The 25,074-nt window shown below is 36.4% G+C and overlaps 1 protein-coding gene across 1 annotated transcript in view; it reads left to right on the top strand.

The window, feature by feature from the left end:
• Positions 1–25,074, top strand: part of STK3 (serine/threonine kinase 3) — a 214,054-nt gene that overhangs the window by 7,167 nt on the left and 181,813 nt on the right. The window contains exons 2-4 of the mRNA XM_081111112.1: positions 12,357–12,437; positions 14,249–14,377; positions 19,851–19,965. Coding sequence (XP_080967238.1) covers positions 12,357–12,437; positions 14,249–14,377; positions 19,851–19,965 — 325 coding nt within the window. The remainder of the gene's footprint in view (positions 1–12,356; positions 12,438–14,248; positions 14,378–19,850; positions 19,966–25,074) is intronic.

The raw sequence follows: 25,074 nt of genomic DNA, 5'->3' as shown, positions 1-25,074 counted from the left end.
TCCTTTACAATCACTCTCAGTACTTTATTAGTCAGCTTTAATTAATTAATATTCATAAAACTCATGCTAATATGTTGTGAAAAACATGCCAAATTAGTGATATGGTGAAAATTTTAAAGATATTTAGTATCATTGGGAAGTATGGTATACCATATAACGGATTTTCTAAATAAACGAAGTAAACCACTTTAAGTATTATACTTTTAGGACATTTAAAAAACACTTTTAAAACAATTAGTTTTTGCCCAGCTGGTGTGTTTCAGTGGTTGAGCGTCGACCTATGAACCAGGAGGTCATGGTTCGATTCCGGGTCAGGGCACATGCCTGGGTTGTGTGCTCCATCCCTAGTGGGTAGCGTGTAGGGGGCAACCGATCAATGATTCTCTATCATCATGGATGTTTCTAGCTCTTTTTCCCTTTCCTCTATGAAATCAATAAGAATTTATTAAAAAACAAAGGACAAAAAACTCCAACTAGTTTTGATAGAAGTCATTCCAAAATGAAGACACATGAGCAGTGTTCTGAGACTGATCATTTGCTTTCTTGATTACTTAATATTATTTTTATGAATTTTAATTAATAAAAACACAGAAACAGTTCAGAGAACTGTTCATAGTTTTAGTTCATAGAAACTATCACGTGTGTTCTTTTGATGTGTTTGAAGCTTTGTTGCTGTATGTAACTGTTTATTTCCTACACCTCATCTTGTCTTGTATTGTATTGTCATTTCTCATTGTTATAGCCTTCTCTAAACTGCTATGTATTTTGGAAATAATTATCGGACCTGACAGTAGCTCTCCCTTTCCCAAAGGACATGCTCTTTGTGTCAGTTTTTGCTTTTCTTCTGGGCCCATAGTACATCTTTGAATCATCTTTTGCAGTTAAAGGAGGAAAAAATTATTTCAAACTTTTCTAAATTTCTAAAATTTAATATGAAAATAGCCATTTTTTGGCATCAAAAAAGAACATGATTTTGGTGCTTTGTGAAAAAGAACAGGATTTTACCTTAAAAAGTTTATAAAATTCATAAATTAAAAATATGTCTGTCATTCTGGATTATTACTTAGATTTTGAGGAGCAAAATTAGAGCTTCAAAGGGTATTTATACCTGTACAAATACAGTAGCATTACTTCTATAGTAGTTTATTTTTATAGTAGGTTTTTAAAAAATTTTTGTGGATGAAGTATTTAGGCTATTTTTCTTGTAATGATTGACCTTTAATAAAAATAAAGGCTTCAGGGGTGAAGGATGGAGAAAAATCTCAGCTTCTTTTTCTTTAAAGCTCTTTGCGAGGAAATTATAATTTTAGAGTACTTTTGGGCAAAGAGCCCAATCTGAGAGGAAATGGTATGATAGAGTTGAAAACAGGACTTGCATTTAATTTAAAAAGTCTTCTATCCATTGTTGAGTATCTATTTTCGTAGGCAGATTTCAGCTAGTTGTAGTGCCAATAATCAATCCCTCCCCCCCAATTTTGATATAGTTTCATAAAAATAAAATTATGAGATCATCAAATTATATTTATTTTATTATTTATAGTGATACTTATTAGCTAAACAATTAAGAGCCAGAGCTTTAGAGTCAGATAAACCTTGGTTCTAAGCTTAGTTCTGCCATTTACTGTGGGCATGTTAACTTTTCTAAGTCTCAGTATGCTCACTTGTAAAATGGAGGTGCTAATAGTACCCTTTTTCTGGATTTTGTGAAGATTAAGTGAAATAGTGATTGTAAATCATTTGTCTCTGAAGACAGTTTCCAAAGTGTTTTAAAGATGTGTTTGGCATTGTCAACATATTTTGAAGAAACATGTAATTTTCCAAGAGGATAAAAGGTCAGCTTTCACTTGGATGCATATGTTAAGAAAAAAAAGAAAATCAGTATTACTACTTTAGAGCTAACTATCTACTAAATATTTACAAAATGTTTGTCCTTTAAAAAGCAAAAGGGAGTAGAAGAAAAATGATCTTTGAATTTTATTAGTTTGGGATAAAATGTACTTGTTGTTGAAAGAAAAGATGTTCGATTTTGTGGATTCAAAATCAGGTTCAGCATTGTATAATTTAGAAAATGTTCATTATTGAAGGCTAGCTTTAAGACTTTTTGACATTGATAATGAACTGTTGAAGGACTAAAGGATGAAAACTTTTCATATGTCTCTAACAGTGTTCAAGATGAAACTGCTAGGGTTGGAGACCAGAACTTAGTGTTAAATGAGATATTACGTATAAGGTGAAGCATAGTGCTTAATTAGCACATAGCAATAATAACAGCATAATTGTTATAACACTTTATGAAATTAAATAGCCTTTATTAGTAGACATAAAACTACCAATAATGTGACCACTGAAATATAGGGCAATTTGCCACAAGAGAAAAAGACATTGAGAATTACAGATCTGAAATGAGGTAGAAAGTCCTTTATGAAGAAACAGTCTGTTCATGAAGATAGTCTTTTCTCTTCTACTGAATTTGCACTCTGGTTAGGTCCTCTTCTCCATGGTTAAGTTTCTAAAAGATCTAGAGGGCATATACTAATTACTCTTGAATAGGGAACTAGATCTAGCAGTGTAGAAAGCCTTCCTTTATGTCTCTCTTTATAAGTCTTTGGCCAAAACAAATAACCCAAATAAAAAAATGAGCAAATGACTTGAATAGACATTTTTCCAAAGAAGATATACAAGTGGATCATAAATATATGAAAAGATATTCAACATCACCTATCATTAGGGAAATGCAAATGAAAACCATACTCTTTAGGATGGCTGTCATATAAATAAACACACTAAATACCCTGGAAAATAACAAATATTGCCAAGCATATGTAGCAATTGGAACTCTTGTGCATAGCTGTTGGAATGGTAAAATAGTGCAGTCATTGTGGAAAACAATGTGGTGGTTCCTTAAAAAAATTAAACAGTTGCTATATGATTCAGCAATTTCACTTCTAGAAATATACAGAAAAGAATTGATATCAGGGACTCAAATAGATATTTGGACAGCAGATTTTATTTTCAATGTTATTCACAATAGCTAAAAGATGGAAACAACCTCAGTGTTCACTGATGGATAAATGGCTAAGGAAAATGTGGTATATACCACATTTACAACCTGGAAAAGGAATAAAACTGTGATATGTGCTACTTGAAAACATGCTAAGTGAAAGAAGCCAGACCCAAAAGGACCCATATTGTATAATTCCATCTATATGTGGCACTTAGAATACTCAAATTCGTAGAGACAGACAATAGAATGGTGTTTACCAGGCCTGGGAGGAGGAGGAAGTGGGAAGTTGTCTAATGGGTAAAGTTCTGGAGATGGATAGTGGTGATGGTTACACAACAGTGTGAATATACTTCGTGCCATTAAATTATACAATTGAAAATAGTTAAAATATCAAGTGTTATGTCTTTTATAACTGGGCTGTTTCTTATCTAGGGCTAATTTGCATTTTGGTGTTTGCAGACTTGACAGAAAGAACTGTCACTCCTGACTAGTTTCAGAGCTGCAGTCCCCTAAATTTGCACTTTCTTTTCCTGTCATTTTACACAAATGATTTCATCTACTTTGTAGAGAAGGTAGAAATTCTGTGATCAGTAGGAAGAAAAACTACCTTATGTACTTTCATCTTAATTTTCTTTGATTATTGTTCCTACATAATTTTTGCTTCTATCACAGAAGGGGAATTTCTTCTCTTTCCCTCAACTTTCATCTGATCTTTGAACATGTCCCTTCTCATACTTTTTATGACTTTACTACTATAATTACATTTTTGTTCCCTAATTCTAGGATCTTTAAAATCTGTTTTAAGTGTTCATTTTGTCTCAGCCTTCCAACTCAGGCCTTGCCTATATAATGAAACTGATTTTAGGTTGCAGGTTATCAGTCATTGCTTGGAAAGATCAGAAACCTTTTCTCTGAACTTATCTCCCTCATATCTCTGTTTCTTGAAGCTTTCTCTTTCTCATTTTTCTGTTGTTTCTGTTTTGCTATCTTAGATGCTCTTCTTCCCAGTTCATAATTGATAAGACATTATGTTTTCTCTTTCTCCTCTTTATTTTTTTATTTTATTTTTTTTAATGTGGTTATTTCTTTGGTGAGTTTATCCATGGCTTCAACTTTGATTGAAATGACCCACAAATACACACTTTTGGAATCTTTGTACTCAGTCTTATTCAGTATCCACTAAATAACATTTGGTTACTTTGGTAATCAAAGGCAGTATGTTAAAAATGGAATCTTGACCTTCCATCTACCGTATACTAATTAGTGGTGCCACTGTTTTTCCAGTTTGCATTTGGTGAGTGTCTTCCTTCTGCTTTATTTCCTATATTAGTTACTCTGTTACTTAGGTCCTTTAAGGCCACAGAGACGAGAGGTACACAGATCCCTTCAGTAATAGAACTGTATTGTGGGGTACTCAGGAAGTGTGCATGGGGTGGCATGGGAAATGCCTTAGTCAGCTGCTAGTGCCCTTTGAGCTTCAGTGTCTCTTCTATAAGCCTACCTCAGAGATATTGCAGGTTCGGTTCCAGACCACCGCAATAGAGTGGGTATTGCAGTGCAGCGATTTGTATCCTTTTTGCTGGTGAAGGATCTTGCCTTCACCTTGTAAAAAACACACCTTGAAGTGTATCTAGTACAGCCGTGGGCAAACTACGGCCCGCGGGCGCTTGAAATGAATAAAACTAAAAAAAAAAAAAGACCGTACCCTTTTATGTAATGATGTTTACTTTGAATTTATATTAGTTCACACAAACACTCCATCCATGCTTTTGTTCCGGCCCTCCGGTCCAGTTTAAGAACCCATTGTGGCCCTCGAGTCAAAAAGTTTGCCCACCCCTGAAGATTGCTTGTCTCCATTTTGTTTAGTTATATTCCTGGAGTTTTGCTGTTTTTTGTTTGTTTGTTTTTTCATTTGGGACGTGTTTGTCTTCTCATTTTGGCAGCCCAGCCCCCCTGTGTTTGTTTCTATGTATTAGGTAGAACTGCTACGTCTCCGGGCTTGGTAGAGTGGCCTTATGAAGTAGGTGTCCAGTAGGGTCCAGTGGCACAGCCTCCCCGATCACCTGAGCTGGGCACTTCAGGTGTGGCCCTGCCCCCTCCCCCAAAACCCTGTGTGGGCTGTTGCTCTCCTACCATGGAGAAACAGCTGTGCAGGGGCCGACCCCTCAGAGCAGGATGTACTTCAGCAGGGTTCTGGTGCCTTCTGAGTCTGCCCTTTGAGTGTGTCCCTGGTGGAGGAGATTGGGTGTGCTTTGACATGGTCTGAAACTGTCTACTGGTGTGCTGGTTCTGGGATCTTCTGGGTGGTGCTGGCCAAGGTCTGCTGCAATTTGTGCCCTTCCCAGGGCCACCCAGCATGAGCTACAAAGCAATCTGCAGGTGGCTGTTACTTGTACTGGGCTTGGAGGTGCCCAGGAGAGACCAAGCTATGAACCTAGGCTGGCTGCCACTAGTGCTGGGCCTGGGGCCATGTAGTGAGAAGTATGGGGCATGCCAAGGCCAAAAATAAGGACGTAATGTGGGGTTAATAGCATATATAGAAGTAAAACACAGGACAAAACAGCACAAAGGAATTGTGAGACCTCTAAATTTATCCCCCCCACCCGCTACCCCAAGATTTTTTTGGCTCTTGAGATTCCACATCAATTTCAGGATTTTTCCTCCTATTCTGCAAAAAAATAAAAATAAATGTCACTGGGATTTTGATAAAGATTGCATTGAATCTGTATGTTGCTTTGAGTAGTATGGTTCCAATTTTAGTATATGTGCTGCCGAAGCGAGCACTGCTTTGAGTAGTATGAGCATTTAAATAACATTGTCTTCCAACCAATCCATGAGCATAGGATATCTTTCCACTTATTTTTATCTTCTTTGGTTTCTTTTTAAGCAGTGTTTTATAGTTTTAGTATATGTCTTTCATTTCCTTGGTTAAATTTTTATCCCTAAGTACTTTATCCTTTCTTTATACCATAATGAATGGGATTTATTTTTTAAATTTAATTTTAGTATTGGTCATTGTAAATGTATACAAGTGCAGCTGATTTTTGTATATTGATTTTGTATCCTGCAACTTTGCTGAAATTTATGTTACAACAGTTTTTTTTGGGGGGGAATCGTTATTCTACAGTTGAAATCATGTTATCTGTGAACAGAGATAATTTTACTTTTTTACATTTCTTCTTTGTCTTTTATTTCTGCTACTTGTCTTATTGCTTTAGAGTATATACTATGTTGAATAGTAGTGGGTATCCTTTCCTTGTTTCCGATCTTAGAAGAAAAGCTTTCAGTCTTTTACCATTATTTATGTTGTGAGCTTTTCCTTATATTGAGGTAATTTCCTTCTATTTCTAGTTTGTTGAGTGTTTTTTATCATGGAAGGGTGTGGGCCTTTGTCAAATGCTTTTTCTGCATCACTTGAGATAACTATGTGGTTAATGATTGATTTTCATGTGTTGAACCAGTCTTACATTCCAGGTATAGATTTCATTTGGTCACAGTGTATAATCCTTTTAATGGGCTATTGAATTTTGTTTGCTAGCATTATATTGAGGATTTTTTGCATCAGTGTTTATTAAGGATATTGGTCTATATTTTTTATGTTGTGGTTTTGATAGCAAAGTAATGCTGCAGTTTGTGCTCTTACAGATTGAGTTTAGAGATGTTTCCTCCTCTTCAATTCTTTGGGAGAGTTTGAGGGATATTGTTGTTAATTCTTCCTTTAAATGTTAAGTAGAATTCTCCATTAATGCCATTTAATATTAGGCTTTTCTTTGTTGAGAGATTTTTGATTACTCCTTAAATCTCTTCACTGGTTATGGGTCTGTTCAGATTTTTTATTTCTTCACTGTTCAGTCTTGGCAGTCTATATGTTTCTAAGAATTTATCCATTTCTTTTAGGTTACCTGATTTGTTTGTGTATAATTATTCATAGTACTCTCTTATAATCATTTTTATTTCTGTGAGATCAGTTTTAATATCTCCTCTTTCATTCTAGTTTTAGTTAGTTGACTATTCTTTTTTTCTTAGTGTAGCTAAGGGTTTGTCAATTTGGTTGGTCTTCTAAGAAAGCCAACTCATCGTTTTCTGTTTTAGTCTGTTTGGGCTGCTATAACAAAATACCACAGATTGGGTGTAAACAATAGAAATTTATTTTTCACAGTTCTGGAATCTTAGAAGTCTAAGATTAAGGTGTCAGGATGGTCACATTCAGATGAAAGCCCTCTTCATGGTTCATAGCTGACAATTCTAAGTGTTTCTCTGGAGCCAATTTTATTTAGGGCTCTACTCCATGACTTAAGCACCCTCCACATCCCTAATATCATAATCTTTGGGGGTTTGGATTTCAACATACACATTTTGGGAGGATACAGATATTCATAACATAGCAAGTTTGTTGATAATTTTTTCTATTGTTTTTCTAGTCTACTTTTTGTGTTTGTGCCTAATCTTTATTATTTCTTTCCTCTGTTAATGTTGGGTTTAGTTTGTTTTTCTAGTCTCTTGAGGTGTGAAGTTAGATTGTTGCTTTATTATCTTTACTTTTTAAATGTAAGGCTTTATTGCTCTAAACTTACCTCTTAGTACTGCTTTTGCTACACTGTATATGTTTTGATATATTGTGTTTTCATTTTCATTTGTGTCCAGGTATTTTCTTAATTGCCTTGTGATTTCTTTTTTGACCGCTGGTTGTTTAAGAGAATATTATATAATTTCCACATATTTGTGTGTGTTTTTCTTTCTGCTGTTGATTCCTAGTTATATTCCATTATGATTGGAGAAGATATTTTGTATGATTTCAATCTTCTGAAAATTATAAGACTTTTGTGGGGCCTAACATGCAGTATCTTATGGAGAATATTCCATATGCACATGAGAAGAGTGTATATTCTGCTGTTGTTGAGTGGAAGAAAAATTTTTTTTTCTTTGTTTATCTACTAGAGGCCCGGTGCATGAGATTCGTGCACTCAGGGGGTCCCTCAGCCTGGCCTGTGCTCTCTCTCAGTTCAGGAGCCCTTGGGGGGATGTCTGACTGATGGCTTAGGCCTGCTCCCTGCCTAAGCTGTCAGTTGGAGATCCTTAGCACTGCTGCGGAGGCGAGAGAGGCTCCCACCACCACTGCTGCTCTCACCAGCCGTGAGCAGTGAGCCCAGCTTCTGGCTGAGCGGCACTCCCCCTGTGGGAGCACACTAACTACCAGGGGTCAGCTCCTGCGTTGAGCGTCAGTGCGGGTCATAGCGACTGGTTCCGCTGTTCAGTTGATTTGTGTATTACTGTTTTATTATATAGGATTTTTTTTTCTGTGACTACTTAGTAGTCTCTCTTTCTTATTGGTGTTCAGCAGTTCGATTGTAATATATCTTTGTGTGTGTGTGTGTGTGTGTGTGTGTGTGTGTATTTTCTTTTTAGATTTGTTGAGTTTCCTGTGTCTGTAGGAAAATGTTTGGCCATTATCTCCCTCCTTCTCTCTTTATACTTATCAGCCTGACTGTCTATCTATTTATTTATCTATTTATATATCTATTGTTTTATCTATCTATCTATCTATCTATCTATCTATATCCTTAATTTTCATGTGAGGCTCAGGCTTTCTTTTAAACTTTTTTCTCAAGTTATTCATCTTTTTTTGCTGCATTGTGTAATCTTCTCAAATCCTATGCAGTGAAAATTTCATTTAAGATACTTTATTTTATCATCTCTAAAATTTTGATTTACTTTTTCCTTTCTTCCATTTTCTTTATATCTGTGAGTACACGGGATATATTCATAATTGCTTTTTATAAGAAATAGTCGACCCTAAACAACACAGGTTTGAATTGTGTAAGTCCACTTATATGCACATTTTTTTCATTCTGTGTATAAGTGCACTCGTGCATTTCAAACCCCTATTGTTCAAGGGTCAATGTATCTTTAATAAGAAGTTGGGAATCTGTATATGTGGAGGTCTGACTTAAGTTATTTGCAGATTTTCAACTATGTGGTGTTTGGTGATCTTAAACCTCACATTATTCAAGGGTCAACTATTTTTCTGTTAATTCCACCATTTCTGTATCTTTTCTAATTGGCTAATTTTTCTCTTTATGAGTCACTAGAGGCCTAGTGCACAAAATTTGTGCACAGGTAGGGTCCCTAGGCCTGGCCAGCGATCAGTGCCAATCTGGGGGGCGACTGACGGGGTGATTGGAAGGCCACCGCTGGCACCGGCCTTGGCCAGCCTGGCACCACCCGCTCGCTGGCCCCGCCCCCCCCACTGCCGTCATCAGTTGCCTCCCTCTACAGGGCAACTGGCGGGGCAATTGGGGAGGCCCCCACTGGTACCTACCTTGGCTGGCCTGGAGCCTGCAGGCTGGGGGCAGTTTCTGCATTGAGTGTCTGACCCCTAGTGGTCAGTGTACATCATAGCAACCAGTCATTCCGCCATTTGGTCTATTTGCATATTAGGCTTTTATTATATAGGATAGTTTCTGATTTCAAATATGTTTAGTAATTTTTGATTGAATTCTTGAAATTGTAAGTTTTACACTGTTGAATACTGGATTTTGTTTTAGTTTAAGAAGTTACAGACTTTTTCTGGTAGGCAGTTTTCTTTGAATAGGCTCAATATTTTGAGGCTTGTTTTTAAGCTCCTTTTGGGAGAATCAAGAGTAGCCTCTATATTTTGGTAATACTGTCTCCTTTCTAAAATATGGCCATTCTGGTGTTGCTACTGAGTGACCTTTGTATTTGTAAGAGTTCTCTCAGCTTTTGTTGGTGGGAAGGATTCTCAGCCTTGTGTGATCTCTGGGAGGAGTTGTTTTAGAGTTCCCTGGTCATTGTTTTCCCTTAGGAAATGGATTTTGCTGAACTTTGTAGAGTGTTTTTTTGTAAGCATGTGTAGATTGGCGTTAGTCAAGGAAACTCCTTGGTTGCTGGACCTCTTTGCATAGCTCTCTTCTTGAAGGTATTTAGTAATACAAATTTATTTTCCTTGCCACTCCACAATCCCATCTCTTGTTTCTTCAACTTAGCAAAAATGCTGGGCTCCATTTGGATTCCTTTTTCCCTGTGCTTCAGTCTGCCCAAACTTGTTGATCCTAAAGCCCTGATGATAATGAGGCTGATCTCTTGCCCTTTTCTCAGGGATCTTAGTTCTGAAATGCCTTATATCTAATGTCTGAAAATAGTTGTTTCCTATATTTGTTGAGTTTCCTAGTTGTTTACAACAGACAGATAATTCTGGATCCTGTTACTTTTTTTGTGTTCAGAAGTGGAAATTCTGTAATTGACACTTTTGAATTTTTTTTGTTTGAACTTTCAAAAGCTTTGAACATGGTCAAGCACTACCTTCTTGTCCTACATGACCTCATTTCTTAAATATTGATGTTTTTCTAGGAGCTGTTTTCTCCCTGACCCTGATTTCTTTTTAGACATTTTCTTGATGATTTTATCCCTTCTCATGTCTTCAGGCCTCATCTATGTTCTGATGGTACAAAAAATGATATTTTCAACTCAGATCTCTTTTGGGTTTCAAATATACTCTTGCTTACTGGAAATCTACACATTTGGAAGAGTTATTTAAACCCATAATATTCCACCTCCAAACTGTTTTCTACTGGTGTTCTTAGCTTAACTGACATTAAACCAAAGACTTAAGAGATGTCTCAACTCCTCTCTTTCCCTCATCACCCCATATTTAACCCAAACCACTGCCCGTTGATTATGCCTCTAATATCTTGAATAGCTTATCAGTTCTTACTATTAGGATTATATTGTGTGTATCCATATATCGATATATCGATTAAGCTTCTAACTAGTTTTCCTTTTCTACTGTTGCTCACTGCATATCCTTCGTCCGCATTACAGGGGAAGTGATCATTTTAAAATAGAGTTCCTTAACATGGTTTACAAGGCTTTTTTTTTTTTTTTAACCTGACTCTGCTTCTTCTACATGCTCGTCATTTTTACTTGACTCATGTTGAGTTACTTCTGGTTCTTCATACATGAAGCTTCATTCATACTGCATTATGTTTGGTTTGTCAAACATACTGTGCATAATCTCTCTGATCTCTTTGTTTCCAGATACCTGCACATGCCATCTGTGTGGATGATGTTTTTAAAAAAGCAAAAACAAAACAAAAGAAAAAAAAAGACATTTCAGTATGGCAGACAGTCAAATAGATCATAAAACTAAAAAGTCATAAGTGAAATCAAAATACAAGTGACATTTTTATTATCCTTTCAGAATAAAAGCTAGATTAAAAAAATATAAGTGAAAATAAGTGCAACCTAACCAAAAACCCAGTAGAAAAATGAGCAAAGAACATGACTAGATGGTTTAGTTTCATGACTATATTAGAAGATGCTCACCTTCACTCATAATAAGAGAAATGCAAATTAAGTCTACTCTGAGTTACAAGTGTTCACCTAATATTGCCTAAAATCCAAATATTTGATTAAATACTCTTGGTGAAACTGTGGGAAAAGAAACTTTCTCATATATTACTTATAGGAGAATAAATTGGTACAAGTACCCTGGAGGGCAATTTGCTAATATCATAGTAGATAAAAATAATATAATGTAATCTATAATTTTAATAATTACCACATTATATTCTAACTTATATACTATATATAATTACATATAATAGGTATTATAGTGATTTTGTTAATTACATACACATTATTATGTATATATTATGACATGATTATACTTATATATACTTATTTATTAATATATTTGTGTGTGTATATGTGTATTTGTGTGTGTATATGTGTGTGTATTTGTGTGTGTATATGTGTGTGTGTTTGCATAATCTCTTGACCTCAGTTTCATTTCTGGGAATTTATCCTATAGAATACTAATATATATGTGAATTGATTTATGTATAAGCTTATTTATCACAGTGTTGTTTATAATAGCAAAAGGGAACCAGAGTGTTCATAAATAAGGAATTGGCGAGTAAGAGATGCCATATCTTTGCAATAAAGTAGGATGTAGATGTAGGGAAAAAAAATAATGAGGATGCTTTCTACGTACTTTTTAGAGATCTTCAACATGAGTTACGTGTTGTTAAGTGAAAACAGCAAGGTGCACAACAGTATGGATAAAGAAGAACGTGTGTAAAATGCTGTGTTGAAAATGGGGAGAAATAAAAACATATTCGTTTTGTATAAAAGTTTCACAAGAAGCTAAGTAAAAGTGGTTATTCTTTGAGATGTTTCTGGACAGAGAAGAACAGGGGTTGGAAGGAGACTACTTATTGTATACCTCTTTATATTTGAGTTTTGAACCACCTGAATGTATTGCCTTTTTAAAATAAAATTAAAAGTTTTATTGAAGATCTTAAATATTTTCTTCTTGTCTTTTTGTCACCAGTAAGCTGAAAAAGCTGAGTGAAGACAGTTTGACTAAGCAGCCTGAAGAAGTTTTTGATGTATTAGAGAAACTTGGAGAAGGGTAAGTACAAAAAGTATGAAAATACCATTTACTTTTGTATGTGTGTGTGTTTGCACAGTCTCTTGACCTCACAGTTTCATTTATAAACAATTATAAAGATGCTAAATAATATTAATTTTTCTATTTGCTTGAATAGGATAGTAATAGTATGGAAGGAACATACCTCAGTGTAATAAAGGCCATATATGACAAGCCCACAGTTAACATCATATCAGTGAAAAGCTGAAAGATTTTCTAAGATCAGGAATAAGACATGTATGGCCATTCTGGCTACTTTCATTCAACATAGTACTGGAAGTCCTAAACAGAGCAGTTAGGCAAGAAAAAAGAAATACAAAGCATTCAGATCAGAAAGGAAGAAGTAAAATTGTCTTTGTTCACAGGTGACATAATATTAAATAGAGATTCCACAAAAAAACTGTTAGAATTAATAAGTGAATTTAGTAAAGTTGCCGGATACAAATTAATATACAAAAAGTTGCCCTAACTGGTTTGGCTCAGTGGATGGAGCGTCAGCCTGCGGGTTGAAGGGTCCCAGGTTCGATTCCGGTCAAGGACACGTATCTTGGTTGCGGGCACATCCCCAGTGCGGGGTGTGCAGGAGGCAGCTGATCGATGTTTCTCTCTCATCGGTGTTTCTAATTCTCTATCCCTCTCCCTCCGTCTCTGTAAAAATCAATAAAATATATTTAAAAAACAACAACAACAAAAAGTTGCATTTTTATAATAACAGCTATCAGAAAGAGAAATTAAGAAAACAATACCACTTACAATTGCATCACAAAGAATAAAATAACTAGAAATTAATTTAATCAAGATGGTGAAAATCTGCACATTGGAAACATTGATGAAAAAAGTTAAGAACACACAAATAAATGGAAAAATATTCTGTGCTCATTGATTGAGAGAATTAATATGTTAAAATGTCCATTCTACACAAAGCAATCTAGATTCAGTACAATTTCTATCAATATTCCAATGGCATTTTTTACAGAAATAGAACAAAGAATTCTAAAATTAAATGGAGCTATAAAAGATTACTAAAAGTTGAAGCAATCTTGGAAAAAAAGAACAGAGTTGGAGGCATCATGCGCTTTCATTTCAAATTATATTATAAAGCCTGCAACCCTGGCATGTGCCCTTGACTGGGAATCAAACCAGCAACCTTTTGGTACATAGGACAGCACCCAACCTACTGAGCCACACTGGCCAGGGCCACATTTCATTTTTTTTGGTTTTGTTTTGTTAATCCTTACCTGAGAATATTTTTTCCATTGCTTTTCCAAAAGAGTGGGAGGGAGGGAAGGAGAGGGAGAGAGAGAGTGAGAGAGAGAAATTTGATGTAAGACACATTGACTGGTTGCCTCCCACATGCACCCCGATGAGGGGCGGGGAGCAAACCTGCAACCCACTTATGTGCCCTTGGCTGGAAATCAAACCCGCAACTCTATGGTGCATGGGCCAACACTCTAACCACTGAGCACACAGGCCAGGGCTATTTATTATTTTAGTTTCCATTTTTATCTTCTTAATGCTGCATTTATTTGAGTTGATAAGCTGTAAGTCTATTTCATTCATAAGAAAAACAATAAATCTTTATATATTAACGATGTTTTTAAGAGATTTTAAGTCAATAATTGAAGCATTAAAGCTAAAGTGTAGCTATAACTAGCTTTTCTTATTTGTTTGATTTGTCATCATTAAATCATGCTTTAAACTAGGAAAGACTACATTCACAAATTGTAGACTCTTTTTCTCTAATGGTTATGATGTTTGAAAGGAAAAAAAATAAATATCTTGGTTTCTTTTAGGTCTTATGGAAGTGTATTTAAAGCAATACATAAGGAATCTGGTCAAGTTGTGGCAATTAAACAAGTACCTGTTGAGTCAGATCTTCAAGAAATAATCAAAGAAATTTCCATAATGCAGCAATGTGACAGGTATGAAGACCTTTAATTTTTTTTGTTTTCCTTCATTTTGATGATTTTTGCTAATGTATAATAAAACTAGAGGCCCGGTGCACAATAATCGTGCACTTGGCGGGGGGGCGGTGTCCCCTCAGCACAGCCTGCACCCTCTTGCAGTCCGGGAGCCCTTGAGGGATGTCCGACTGACGGCTTAGGCACGCTCCCCCTGGAACATCCTTAGTGCTGCCTTGGAGGTGGAAGAGGCTCCTGCCACTGCTGCTGCACTTGCCAGCCGTGAGCCTGGCTTCTGGCTGAGCGGTGCTCCCCCTGTGGGAGTGCATTGACCACCAGGGGGCATTTCCTGCGTTGAGTGTTTGTCCCCTGGTGGTCAGTGCACATAATAGCGACTGGTCATTCCACCGTTCAGTTGATTTGCATATTAGCCTTTTTTAATATAGGATGTGTTGTTTGGTCATCTGTTTAGTTTTTTGACTTCCCATTGGAAGTGAGTCTAAAATTCTTGTCTTTAGGACTTACAGCTCTTAAACAGAAATTATGTTATAAAGCAACAGGTGGTGGTAGAAAATACTCAGTTTTCCCATTTTCAGGGTGAATTTATGGGTGAAAATTATTTTTTTATGTTACTCTTTTGATAATTAAAAACAGTCTTGCGTAACTCTAATTCATTCAACAAACATTTGCTGAGCATCCCCAGTGGGCCAGGTACTGTGCCAGGATCTAGGACAGCGGTTCTCAACCTGTGGGTCGCGACTCCTTTGGTGGTCAAACAACCCTTTTACAGGGGTTGTCTAAGACCATCCTGCATATCAGATATTTACATTACGATTCATAACAGTAGCAACATTATAGTTATGAAGTAGCAACGAAAATAATTTTATGGTTGGGTCACAACATGAGGAACTGTATTTAAAGGGCCAGAAGGTTGAGAACCACTGATCTAGGAATTCCTCTTTTTGAGGAGCTGGCTAGTAATCTAGTTGAGAAGACACATAGCTAAAATAAATAGCTATAATAAAGCTGACTCACTATACCGACTGGTGCGGGCGGTGATGTGAGAACAAGGAGGCAGGGCACTTACCTTAGCCAGGAGTCAGAAGTCTGGGATGCTGAGGAAGAGTTAAACTGGTGAAGAAATGCAGGGATGCGAGAGAGTATAGAGAATTACAGGTAGGAGAAAAACAGCTCACTGGTATGTGCTATTCTGACAAGGTTTGAATTACTGGAATGGAAAGTATAAAACTGAGATTTGTGTGATCTGAGTTTGTAAGTAAATGGAGCTGATCATGAAGGGGCTTAGTACGCCTATTAAATAACCTGAGGATGCCAAGTGTGTAAATGATGACTGTATTTAGCCTATAGTTACTTAATCAAAGTAATAAAATTTATTATTTTCCCTTTACAAAAGGTCTAGAGGTAGGGCTGGTATAGCAGCAACAGTGTAATAACTGTCTTAGGCTTCTTTTCTTATACTGTGCCATTCTCAGCATGTAGCCTTTGCTTGCATGCTTATTGTCTCATGGTTATAAGAGGGCTGCTCCAGCTCCAGCCTTATGTCTGTATACCAAGCAGGGACTCCATTTCCACATATCTACACTATTTCCTGGTTTAGAAATTTTGAGGTCATCATGCTGATCTGCTTTTCTTGCTTTTCCCCCCTAAGAAATCAGGTTATTTTAGTTGAGGAGGAGGTGGACAATGAGACAGGCCCTGATGTCATTTCAGAGAGGACGTGGAATACCTTTGAAACACTGAGCAGTCTATTTGCAGTGCACGTTGTGGCTATATAAGGACCAGGACACAGTGGTTCAGTTATAGCAAGGTTCAGTGGCCTCTCAAGCTAAAGTTTGTCTTCCTGGGTTCACTTACGGTTACTACTTGTTATTAAATGTACACCACAGATTAAAGTAAGCATTGTTGAATGTAGGAGAATGTGCCTATTTTGGTAACCTAGAGATTTCACATTGCTGGACTGCCAGTAGTCACGTATTTCTGCTGTGATGCATTCACGATGAAGATACTAACATGAGATCGACCAAGATAGGAGGTAATTCTCCTGCATCCAAGTATTCTAGCAATTTTCCTTCTTCAGAGGCAGTCAAATAGTCTCAGATTCTGATCCATTTTCCCCCCTGAGCCAAAGAATATCCCTAATTTCCTGGGTATAGGTTGACCACTAAACATGACAATGTCTCTTGCATAAGAAGCTTCTCTAAAGAGTTCACATTTCTTCTTACTAGTAATTTCTGTTTAACTTCAGGCTTCTTTTCACATTCTTATTTTTTATTTATTGACTAGAGACCTGGTGCATGAATTTGTGCACAGGTGGGGTCTGGCCGGCCTGGCTGGGGGGAGGGGACACGGGAGGTTGCCTGGCTGGCCCCGCCACCAATTGGGGTGGGGGGGTCGATTGTGAGCAGGGCCGACCAGGGGAAGGGGCCAACGGAGGATGGGGCCTCTGGCAGTTGGCCGGCTGGCCCCACCCCCTGGTTGAACTCCCAGTCGACCTCCCAGTCGAACTCTTGGTTGAGAGGACAATTTACATATTAGCCTTTTATTATCTATGAGGATATTTTTAGAGAGAGAGGAAGGGGCAGAGAGACAGAGAGAGAAAAAGAAACACTAATTTGTTGTCTCAGTTAATTACACATTCATTGGTTGATACTTGTATGTGCCCTGACCAGGGATAGAACCTGTAGCCTTGGCATATTGGGATGATGCTCTAACCAACTGAGCTACCCAGTCAGGGCACATTCTTCAATATAAAGTTTTTTAAATACAGATTTTTTTTCTCCACTTGATAGATATTTTCTTCTTCTTTTTTTTTATCGCCACTTCTTATCACAAATACAGAAAATAAAAAAAATATGCTATTACAATCTCTTGCATGCATTGACTACCATAACCTCCTAAGTGGTCTACCTGTGTCCATATTTGCTTTCCTACATTCTAGCTTTGAAACAGCAGAGAAATCTTTAAACTTCTTTGATCTTATCTTGCATAACTAGTAAAGCCCTATCTCCTTTCCTTGGTTTTGAAGTCCTTCATTGTTCTGCTCCTGCTTCCATCTGCAACTCCATTGTGTTCTACCTGACTCTTCACTCACATTATTCTAGGCAAACTGGTTTTGATTCCTGAAAATGACTTGCTCTTTCTCTCCTCAGGACTTTTACACAGACAGTTTTTGGCTCCTGAATGCTCTTCATCTGGCTAACTTCTGTTCAACCTTTGAATCTTAGCTTCAATGTTATTCCATAGAGGAGGCCTAAATTAGATCCCTTCTGTTAATTTTTCTGTGATTGTTCATTTGTTCACTTACTGATTTTGTTTGTATGTGTAAGAAGGGAGGCTCTGAGGAAGAATGTAGAGCAAGACAGATGATTGGCGCCTATCTTCATCGAGCTTCTTTTCTTCTGGGGGAGGCAGATAAAATCAATGACAGAGTGATTACAAGATGTTGTAAGTGCTTTAAAGTAAAAAAGAGTACTGATAATGGAAGTTATCAGAGGATGACCAATAGTAGGCCACTATACACATAAAACCTTAAGCATTTCTTTCTTTGCCAAACCTAATTTGTAATCCACAGCCACTCAATGAGGGAGGATATTTTATTGTTATAGCTCACCCATGTCTACTTTTAAAGTTTCATGCCCTAGCTGATTTGGCTCAGTGGATAGAGCCTTGCCCCGTGGACTGAAGGGTCCTGGGTTTGATTCTGGTCAAGGGCATGTGCCCAGGTTGCAGGCTCAATCCCCAATTAGGGGCGTGCAGGAGGCAGCCGATCAATGATTCTCTCTAATCATTGATGTTTTTCTCTCTCTCTCTCTCCCTCTCCCTTCCTCTCTCTTTCTGAAATATATATATATAGTTTCTTCATATATTCCAAGTCAGGAGCTACCATGGAATATGGATGTACTTCATTTTTTTATATGAACTAGGAATACTTTTGCTTACCGAAGTGTGAATGCAAAATAAATTCTTAGCCAGTTTATCTCATAACACCTTTTCTTTTCTTATCACAGTTAGTAATTATATTTATTTGTGGTTTTGCTTCTCTAATATCTGTGTATTCCATGTAGATGTGTGCTATATGAGAGTCAGAATTGTATCTGTTTGGTTCACCACTGCAAAGTGAACATCTGGTCTAATTTCTGGCTTAAGTAGAATGAGTGAATGAATGAATGAATGTTGAGTAAATGATAGAAATTATATTTGGGTGTGAGTCTTTAATGTGGCTGTTTAGTTCTATCTCCTTAAATAATTCTCTAAGTTAATATTATTGAGACCATGTTTTATGATATTGAGCTGTTGAACTTTGATCCATTTACTTGATTGTGTATCAGAATGGGCCACAAATTATTTTTTAAAGAGAATTTTACCTTGCCCAAAGGTTTTCTTTTGGCTCACCCCTAAAGGGAGAGAGAGTTGCCTTTTCAGGTAGCTGCCCACATTAGAATCACTAATTTTCATAAGAGCTGCCACCTGTACCCATAGAATTGCCAATTACTTAGTGTATATTGCAAAATAAAATACATATACATTTTCTGTAATTTTTTTTTTTTAAATCCTCACTAAGGAGATTTTTCTATTGATTTTTAGAGAGAGTAGAAGAGAGAGGGAAAGACAGAGAGAAATATCAATGTGAGAGAAACACATAAATTGGTTGCCTTCTGTACGAACTCTAACCAGGGCCCTGTCCGGGAAGGAGCCTACAACCGAGGTACATGCCCTTGACTGGAATCGAACCCGGGACCCTTCTGTCCGCAGGCCGATGCTCTATCCACTGAACTAAACTGGCTAGGGCCATGTACATTTTCTATGTGCCTTTCAGTTAATATAATCTTGAACTCACTGCAAGGTGTTTTACACGTCAGTGTATATAGCATACCCTTAATAAATTTTGTTAAGTCTTCCTAAAACAACTTGTCTATAAACAGTTTATTCTGCTCTGAAAGACATAAAACCTTAGTTCAGAAATACTTTAAATTGTTAAAAATTTTAATTATCTGAATTTAAAGCAAAAAAACTTTTTTTCTCCAGAATTTCCGAAGGCCAAAGTGAAAGAGAATTTAAAAAATTTTTTGGTCCCATTGAAATATAAAGTCTTTTAAAGTTGAGTGTTAATATTTTATTTGAAAAATCCTTTAGAAGATTTGTATTTAAAATGCTTTAGTTAAAGAAAAATATTTTCATTTGTGCCTTATGTTAAATAGTAGCTCTTTACCAAAACAAACCTTAGTTTCTTGGGAATCACTGAAAACATTTGGGCCTTCTCTGGTTTGTAATCCTCCTAAATTTCATCCATCAATTAAAGACTAATTAAGACAGTTGGTGAACTCTATATATAGACAAATCAGTGTATAATAGAAGTTTAGTAATTAAGTATACTTGGGAACATTATGAAATGTTGAAATACTTTTCTTTGGGATTAAGAAATCATTTTCTTTAGGAATTAACTAAGTTTAATTGTCTATATATTTTTTTGTAGCCCCTATGTTGTAAAGTACTATGGCAGTTACTTTAAGAACACAGACCTCTGGATTGTTATGGAGTACTGTGGTGCTGGCTCTGTCTCAGACATAATCAGATTACGAAACAAGACAGTAAGTATTTTTAAATTGTTTTGTTAATCTCATTTCTAAAGATTCATATTTAGAATCTGACTAGGTAATATTTTGTTACAAAGAAAATATTAGTGTGAAAAAAAGAAAAAGTTTTAGAGTGTAAAAGGATCTAGTTTAAGGCATGAGAACCAGCCACATATCTTTATGGCAAACTTAGGAGTCACATGATTGTGTAATTTATTTATTGGGATTAAATTTTGGTAAGTCACCAAGAACTACTATGGTGCTCCTCTTTTTCATTTTGTATCATTGTGCACAATCTTTATTAACTTGAGTTCAATAAATTATGGCTAGAATTTTATTTAGAGTTTATAGTATTCATGGCATTTCTTTACTTCAGTTTTCTATGTTATAATCTATGACTGGTAAACAGTTGAATTTTTAAAAATAATTGAAAAACAATTCTTTATTTTTTCAAATAATATTGTCAGGATATTTGAAAGTGATAGCGTTAGACTACAGTGTTGTAATTTTGTGAATTTAGCTTAGTGAAAGATGCTATTAATAATAGCTTTTGATGGTTATATTTTGACTCTAAGTAAAAGTTATCTATTTACAAATTGTTTTCTTTCAGCCAGCAATACATTTAGTTTTCTTAGATAATTTATAAGGACAAGAGTGCCCTTTTTATCTGTGAATGATTCAGAATAATCATCAGTGAAATAATTTGTAATTTTGTAGAACAGTAACCCATTTACTATATGACATTATTATATGTTGAATACATTCAGAAAAATACTTAACTACTTGAGTCTATTTGTGGTTAACCAGAATCATTTTAAAGTTTGATTGGGGATGGAAGTTGTAAGTTTATCCTACTAATATTTTTTCTGTTAGAGAAAATAAATAGGATTTCTTTTGAAGGAAGTGAAATAAGTTTAAATAATCTCTGTTTTGACAGAATGGATTAAGTGATTTGTGACATTCTAGTTATATATTTGAGAATTTCTGTGGTGCTTAACTAGCATTTATGTAAATCAGATAACTCTTGAGTGGCAGAACAGTGCTTTAAAGGAAAATAATTGTACTTCAGTTAGAGATGTGGTTTAAAATCATTTTAGGGATAAACTCCATGCATTTGGTGTTTAAAATTACCAGATAGAAATATGAAGTACAAGTGTGTGAAATGGAAAATCTATTGTTTTGATTGTAAATATTAATGTTATCATTTTGATTAGCTAGAAAGTATATGATCCAAGTACTTAATTTCTTGTCAATAATTACACACTGTGAAGGTATACTATAGTTGTGTGAGATGAATATGGACGGGATCCTTATCCTTGGAAGTCTCCTTCAACAGTTAGGAAAGGAAAGATTTTAGTTTATATGCATTGTTTTTTAGAAGACAGAAGCTACTGAACATGTTGCAGAGTCATATATTGGGAATAGTCGAATTGCTGTTCTTATAGAACAGTGGTCCTTGGGCCTGGGGTGGTATGGAGGAATCGGACCGCCATATGTGAGAAACCACTCAGAGCCGCATGATATGGATCAGGAGCTGGAGGTATATTGTCACTGGGTGTTGCCTGTTAAATCTCAAGATTATTTGTATCCTACTTTTTCTTTATTTATTAACTAAAAGGAGTACCATTGTATGAAGGGGAGCAATATATGGATATGTATCATCCCATTTAAAAAAATGCCTTGACATTTGTAAACATTTGATCATTTCATAGGAATGTTCACTGGAGTGATAATCTTGATTGTCTGATTTCAGAGTCCCTGGTTGTTACTGATTGGCTGGTTTTCAGAAATGTGACCAGTGAAATAGTTGTCCTTGATCTATTTAAAACTCACTCTGAGAGTTATTGTTTTCATGGTCACAGAACAATCAATCATTTCCTAAAAGTATGGGAACCTTTTTTTTTAAGGTTTCTATGCTCTTTTGTTTTTATTGTATGTTTTGTTGTTTCTGTTAATTCTATATGCATTTTTTAAAACGCCTTTTAAAAAAATATATATGTTTTTATTGATATCAGAGAGAGGAAGGGAGAAGGAGAGAGAGATGGAAACATCAGTGATGAGAGAGAATCGTCTATAAGCTGTCTCCTGCAAGCCAACACCCCCCTAATGGGGATTGAGCCAACAACTGGGTCCTGAGCCCTGACCAGGAATTGAACTGTGACCTCCTGGTTCATGGGTCCACACTTAACCACAGGGAAACACTGGCTGGGCCCTATATACATTTTAAATAGCATAAGGCATTCTCATTGTTTTATATTGTCAGTGTTTATATTTATTTATATATAAAGTATTTATGCTTCTTATTGCTCTTTATTCTTTTCTGCATTTCTCAGTTGCTTGAAGAACAATGTCCTTTAGTGTTTCTTTATGTGTGGAGATGATGGTGATAAGATCTCAGATTTTTAAAATATAGAAATGTTATTTCACTTTATTTTTGAACATTTTTTGCAATATCGGTTTGGTCATAATGAACTCCTTTAGCTTCTTTTTTGTCTGGGAAGCTCTTTATTTTGCCTTCCATTTTAAATGATAGCCTTGCTGTAGTAGTCTTGGTTGTAGGAAATGGCTTTTCATCACTTTGAATATTTCATGCCAATCCTTTCTGGACTGAAGTGTTTCAGTTGAGAAATCAGCTGACAGCCTATGGGAGCTCCCTTGCAGGCAAGTAACTGTCTTTTGTTGCTTTTAAGATTCCTGAACTTGTGTGACTTTTTCCTTCACCAAGTTAGAAAAGTTTTCAGCCATTATTTCTTCAAACAGGTTATCTATCCCTTCCTCACTCTCTTCTCTTTCTGGTACCCCTATGATGTGGATATTGTTATACTTGATGTTGTCCCAGAGGACCCTTAAACTTTCCTCATTTTTTGAATTCTCTTTTCTTTTTGATACTTTGCTTGGGTGATTACTGTTATCTTGTCCTCTAAATAGTTTATCCAATCCGCTGTTTCATCTAACCTGCTGTTGATTCCTCTAGTGTATTTTTCATTTCAGGTATTGTATTCTTCACTCCTGACTGGTTCTTTTTTATGATTTCCATGTCCTTTTTAAAGCTTACTACCTCTTTGCTGAAGTTCTCACAAAGATCATCCATTCTTTCCCTAAGGACCTTGAGTATCCTTATAACCGTTGTTTTAAATTCTGCATCTGGTATTTGGTTGCTTCCATTTCATTTAATTACTTTTCTGGGATTTCTCTTGTTCTTTCATTTGGGGCATATTTCTTTTTCTCCCCATTTGCCTCTGTGTACTAAGTAGGTCTGCTATGACTCCCAAAATTATTATTATGGCTTTATGATGTATGTGTCTTGTTGAGCCCAGTGGCACAGTCTTCCAGATCACCTATGCTCGGTGCTCTGGGAATGTTTCTTGTGGATTATATGCACTCTCCTGTTATAGCTGTGTCTTGAATGCTCTTGGCCCTTTCATAGGTGGAGTTAACCTTTCAGGCTGGATGACTATAAGATAAACCTCAATCACCTAGTTTGAGTCACTTTGCATGGACTGCCCCTAAGGCAAAGTTGTTCACAGCAGTGTCTGGTGCCTTCAGGAATCCCCCTTTGGGTGTCCTGCTTGTGTGGCTAGTTGGGTCAACCTCTGGTGTGGTCTAAAGCCCACCACTGGTACTGGGTCCACTTGCATGAGGTTCAGGTACAGGTTTATGTCAGATGTTATGTGTAACCAACGTCTTGAACTACCTGCCTAGAAGTATCACACTATTCACTGTTTGTGGCTACATCTACTGGGACTGAGTATGTATGGGAGGGGCCAATCTGTGTACAATGATCAGCTCCTCCAGCTTTGAGCTGGGGGCAGATCTATAAAAGGTCCAAGGTTCCCTAAGGTCTACCTCCACATGCCAGCTATTCCACCTCCCCTAGAGGCCTGGTCTTCCTCTAGAGCCACAGTTCTCAACCTGTGGGTCACAAACAATGAAAATACATCCTGCATATCAGATATTTACATTACCATTCATAATAGTTGCAAAATTACAGTTATGAAGTAGCAGCCTTAAATGACACACTGGATCAGATAGATTTAATTGATATCTTCAGAGCATTTCACCCCAAAGCAGCAGGATATACATTCTTTTCAAGGGTATATGGAACATTTTCTAGGTTAGACCACATGTTATGACACAAAATGAGTCTTAATCAATTCAAGAAGATTAAATTCATATCAAAATCTTCTCTGACCATCATCATATGAAACTAGAACCACAAGAAAAAAACTGAAAAACACACAAAGACTTGGAGGCTAAATAACATGTTACTAATCAATGAATGTGTTACCAGTGAGATAAAAGGAAGAAATCACAAGTTACCTGGAAACAAATGAATATGAACACATAACAACCAAAAATCTATGGGACACAGTGAATACAGTTTAGAGAGGGAAGCTCGTAGCATTTTAAGCGTACTTTAAGAAGCAAGAAAAGTCTTAAATAAACAGTCTAACCCTACACCTAAAAGAACTAGAAAAAGAACAACAAACAAAGCATAGAGTAAGTAAAAGGAAGGAAACAATAAAGATTAGATTGGAAATAAAGGACAGAGAATCTAAAAAAACAATACAAAAGATCAATGAAACCAAGAGCTGGTTCTTTGAAAAGATAAACATTGATGAACCTTTAACCAGACTGATCAAGAAAAAAAGAGAGAGGACCTATATAAATAAACTCAGAAATGAAAGAGATGAAGTGACAACTGACACCACAGAAATGCAAATAATTGTAGGAGAATACTATAACCAACCATATTCCAACAAATTGGGCAACCAGAGTGAAATGAATAAATTCCTAGAAACATACAATCTTCCAAAACTGAATCAGGAAGCATCAGAAAATTTGAATAGATAAGTACAACTAATGAAATCGAAGCAGTAAGCAAAAAACTCCCAGCAAACAAAAGTCCTCATTTTACTGTCCCCAGCTTTAATAAATGTTTCCTCATAGTCACCTGGACTCATGTTGTGAAAGTTTTCCTGCTGAAAGTCAAGAACCCACACACTACTGGCTGGCCCTAGGCAAACCCACAGCAGACCTGCTAAGGGCCAGGTCCATTTTCTGGTGACAAAGGGGTCTGAACTGGATGACCAGTGATCTATTAGGGGAGGAAGGGTCACCTTG

This window comes from Myotis nattereri (genome assembly GCF_964212035.1).
Source record: "Myotis nattereri genome assembly, chromosome: 17".
In the NCBI taxonomy this organism is placed as follows: Eukaryota; Metazoa; Chordata; class Mammalia; order Chiroptera; family Vespertilionidae; genus Myotis; species Myotis nattereri.
The sequence above is the reverse complement of the archived record's forward strand: the minus strand, read 5'-3'. Positions and strand labels throughout refer to the sequence as shown.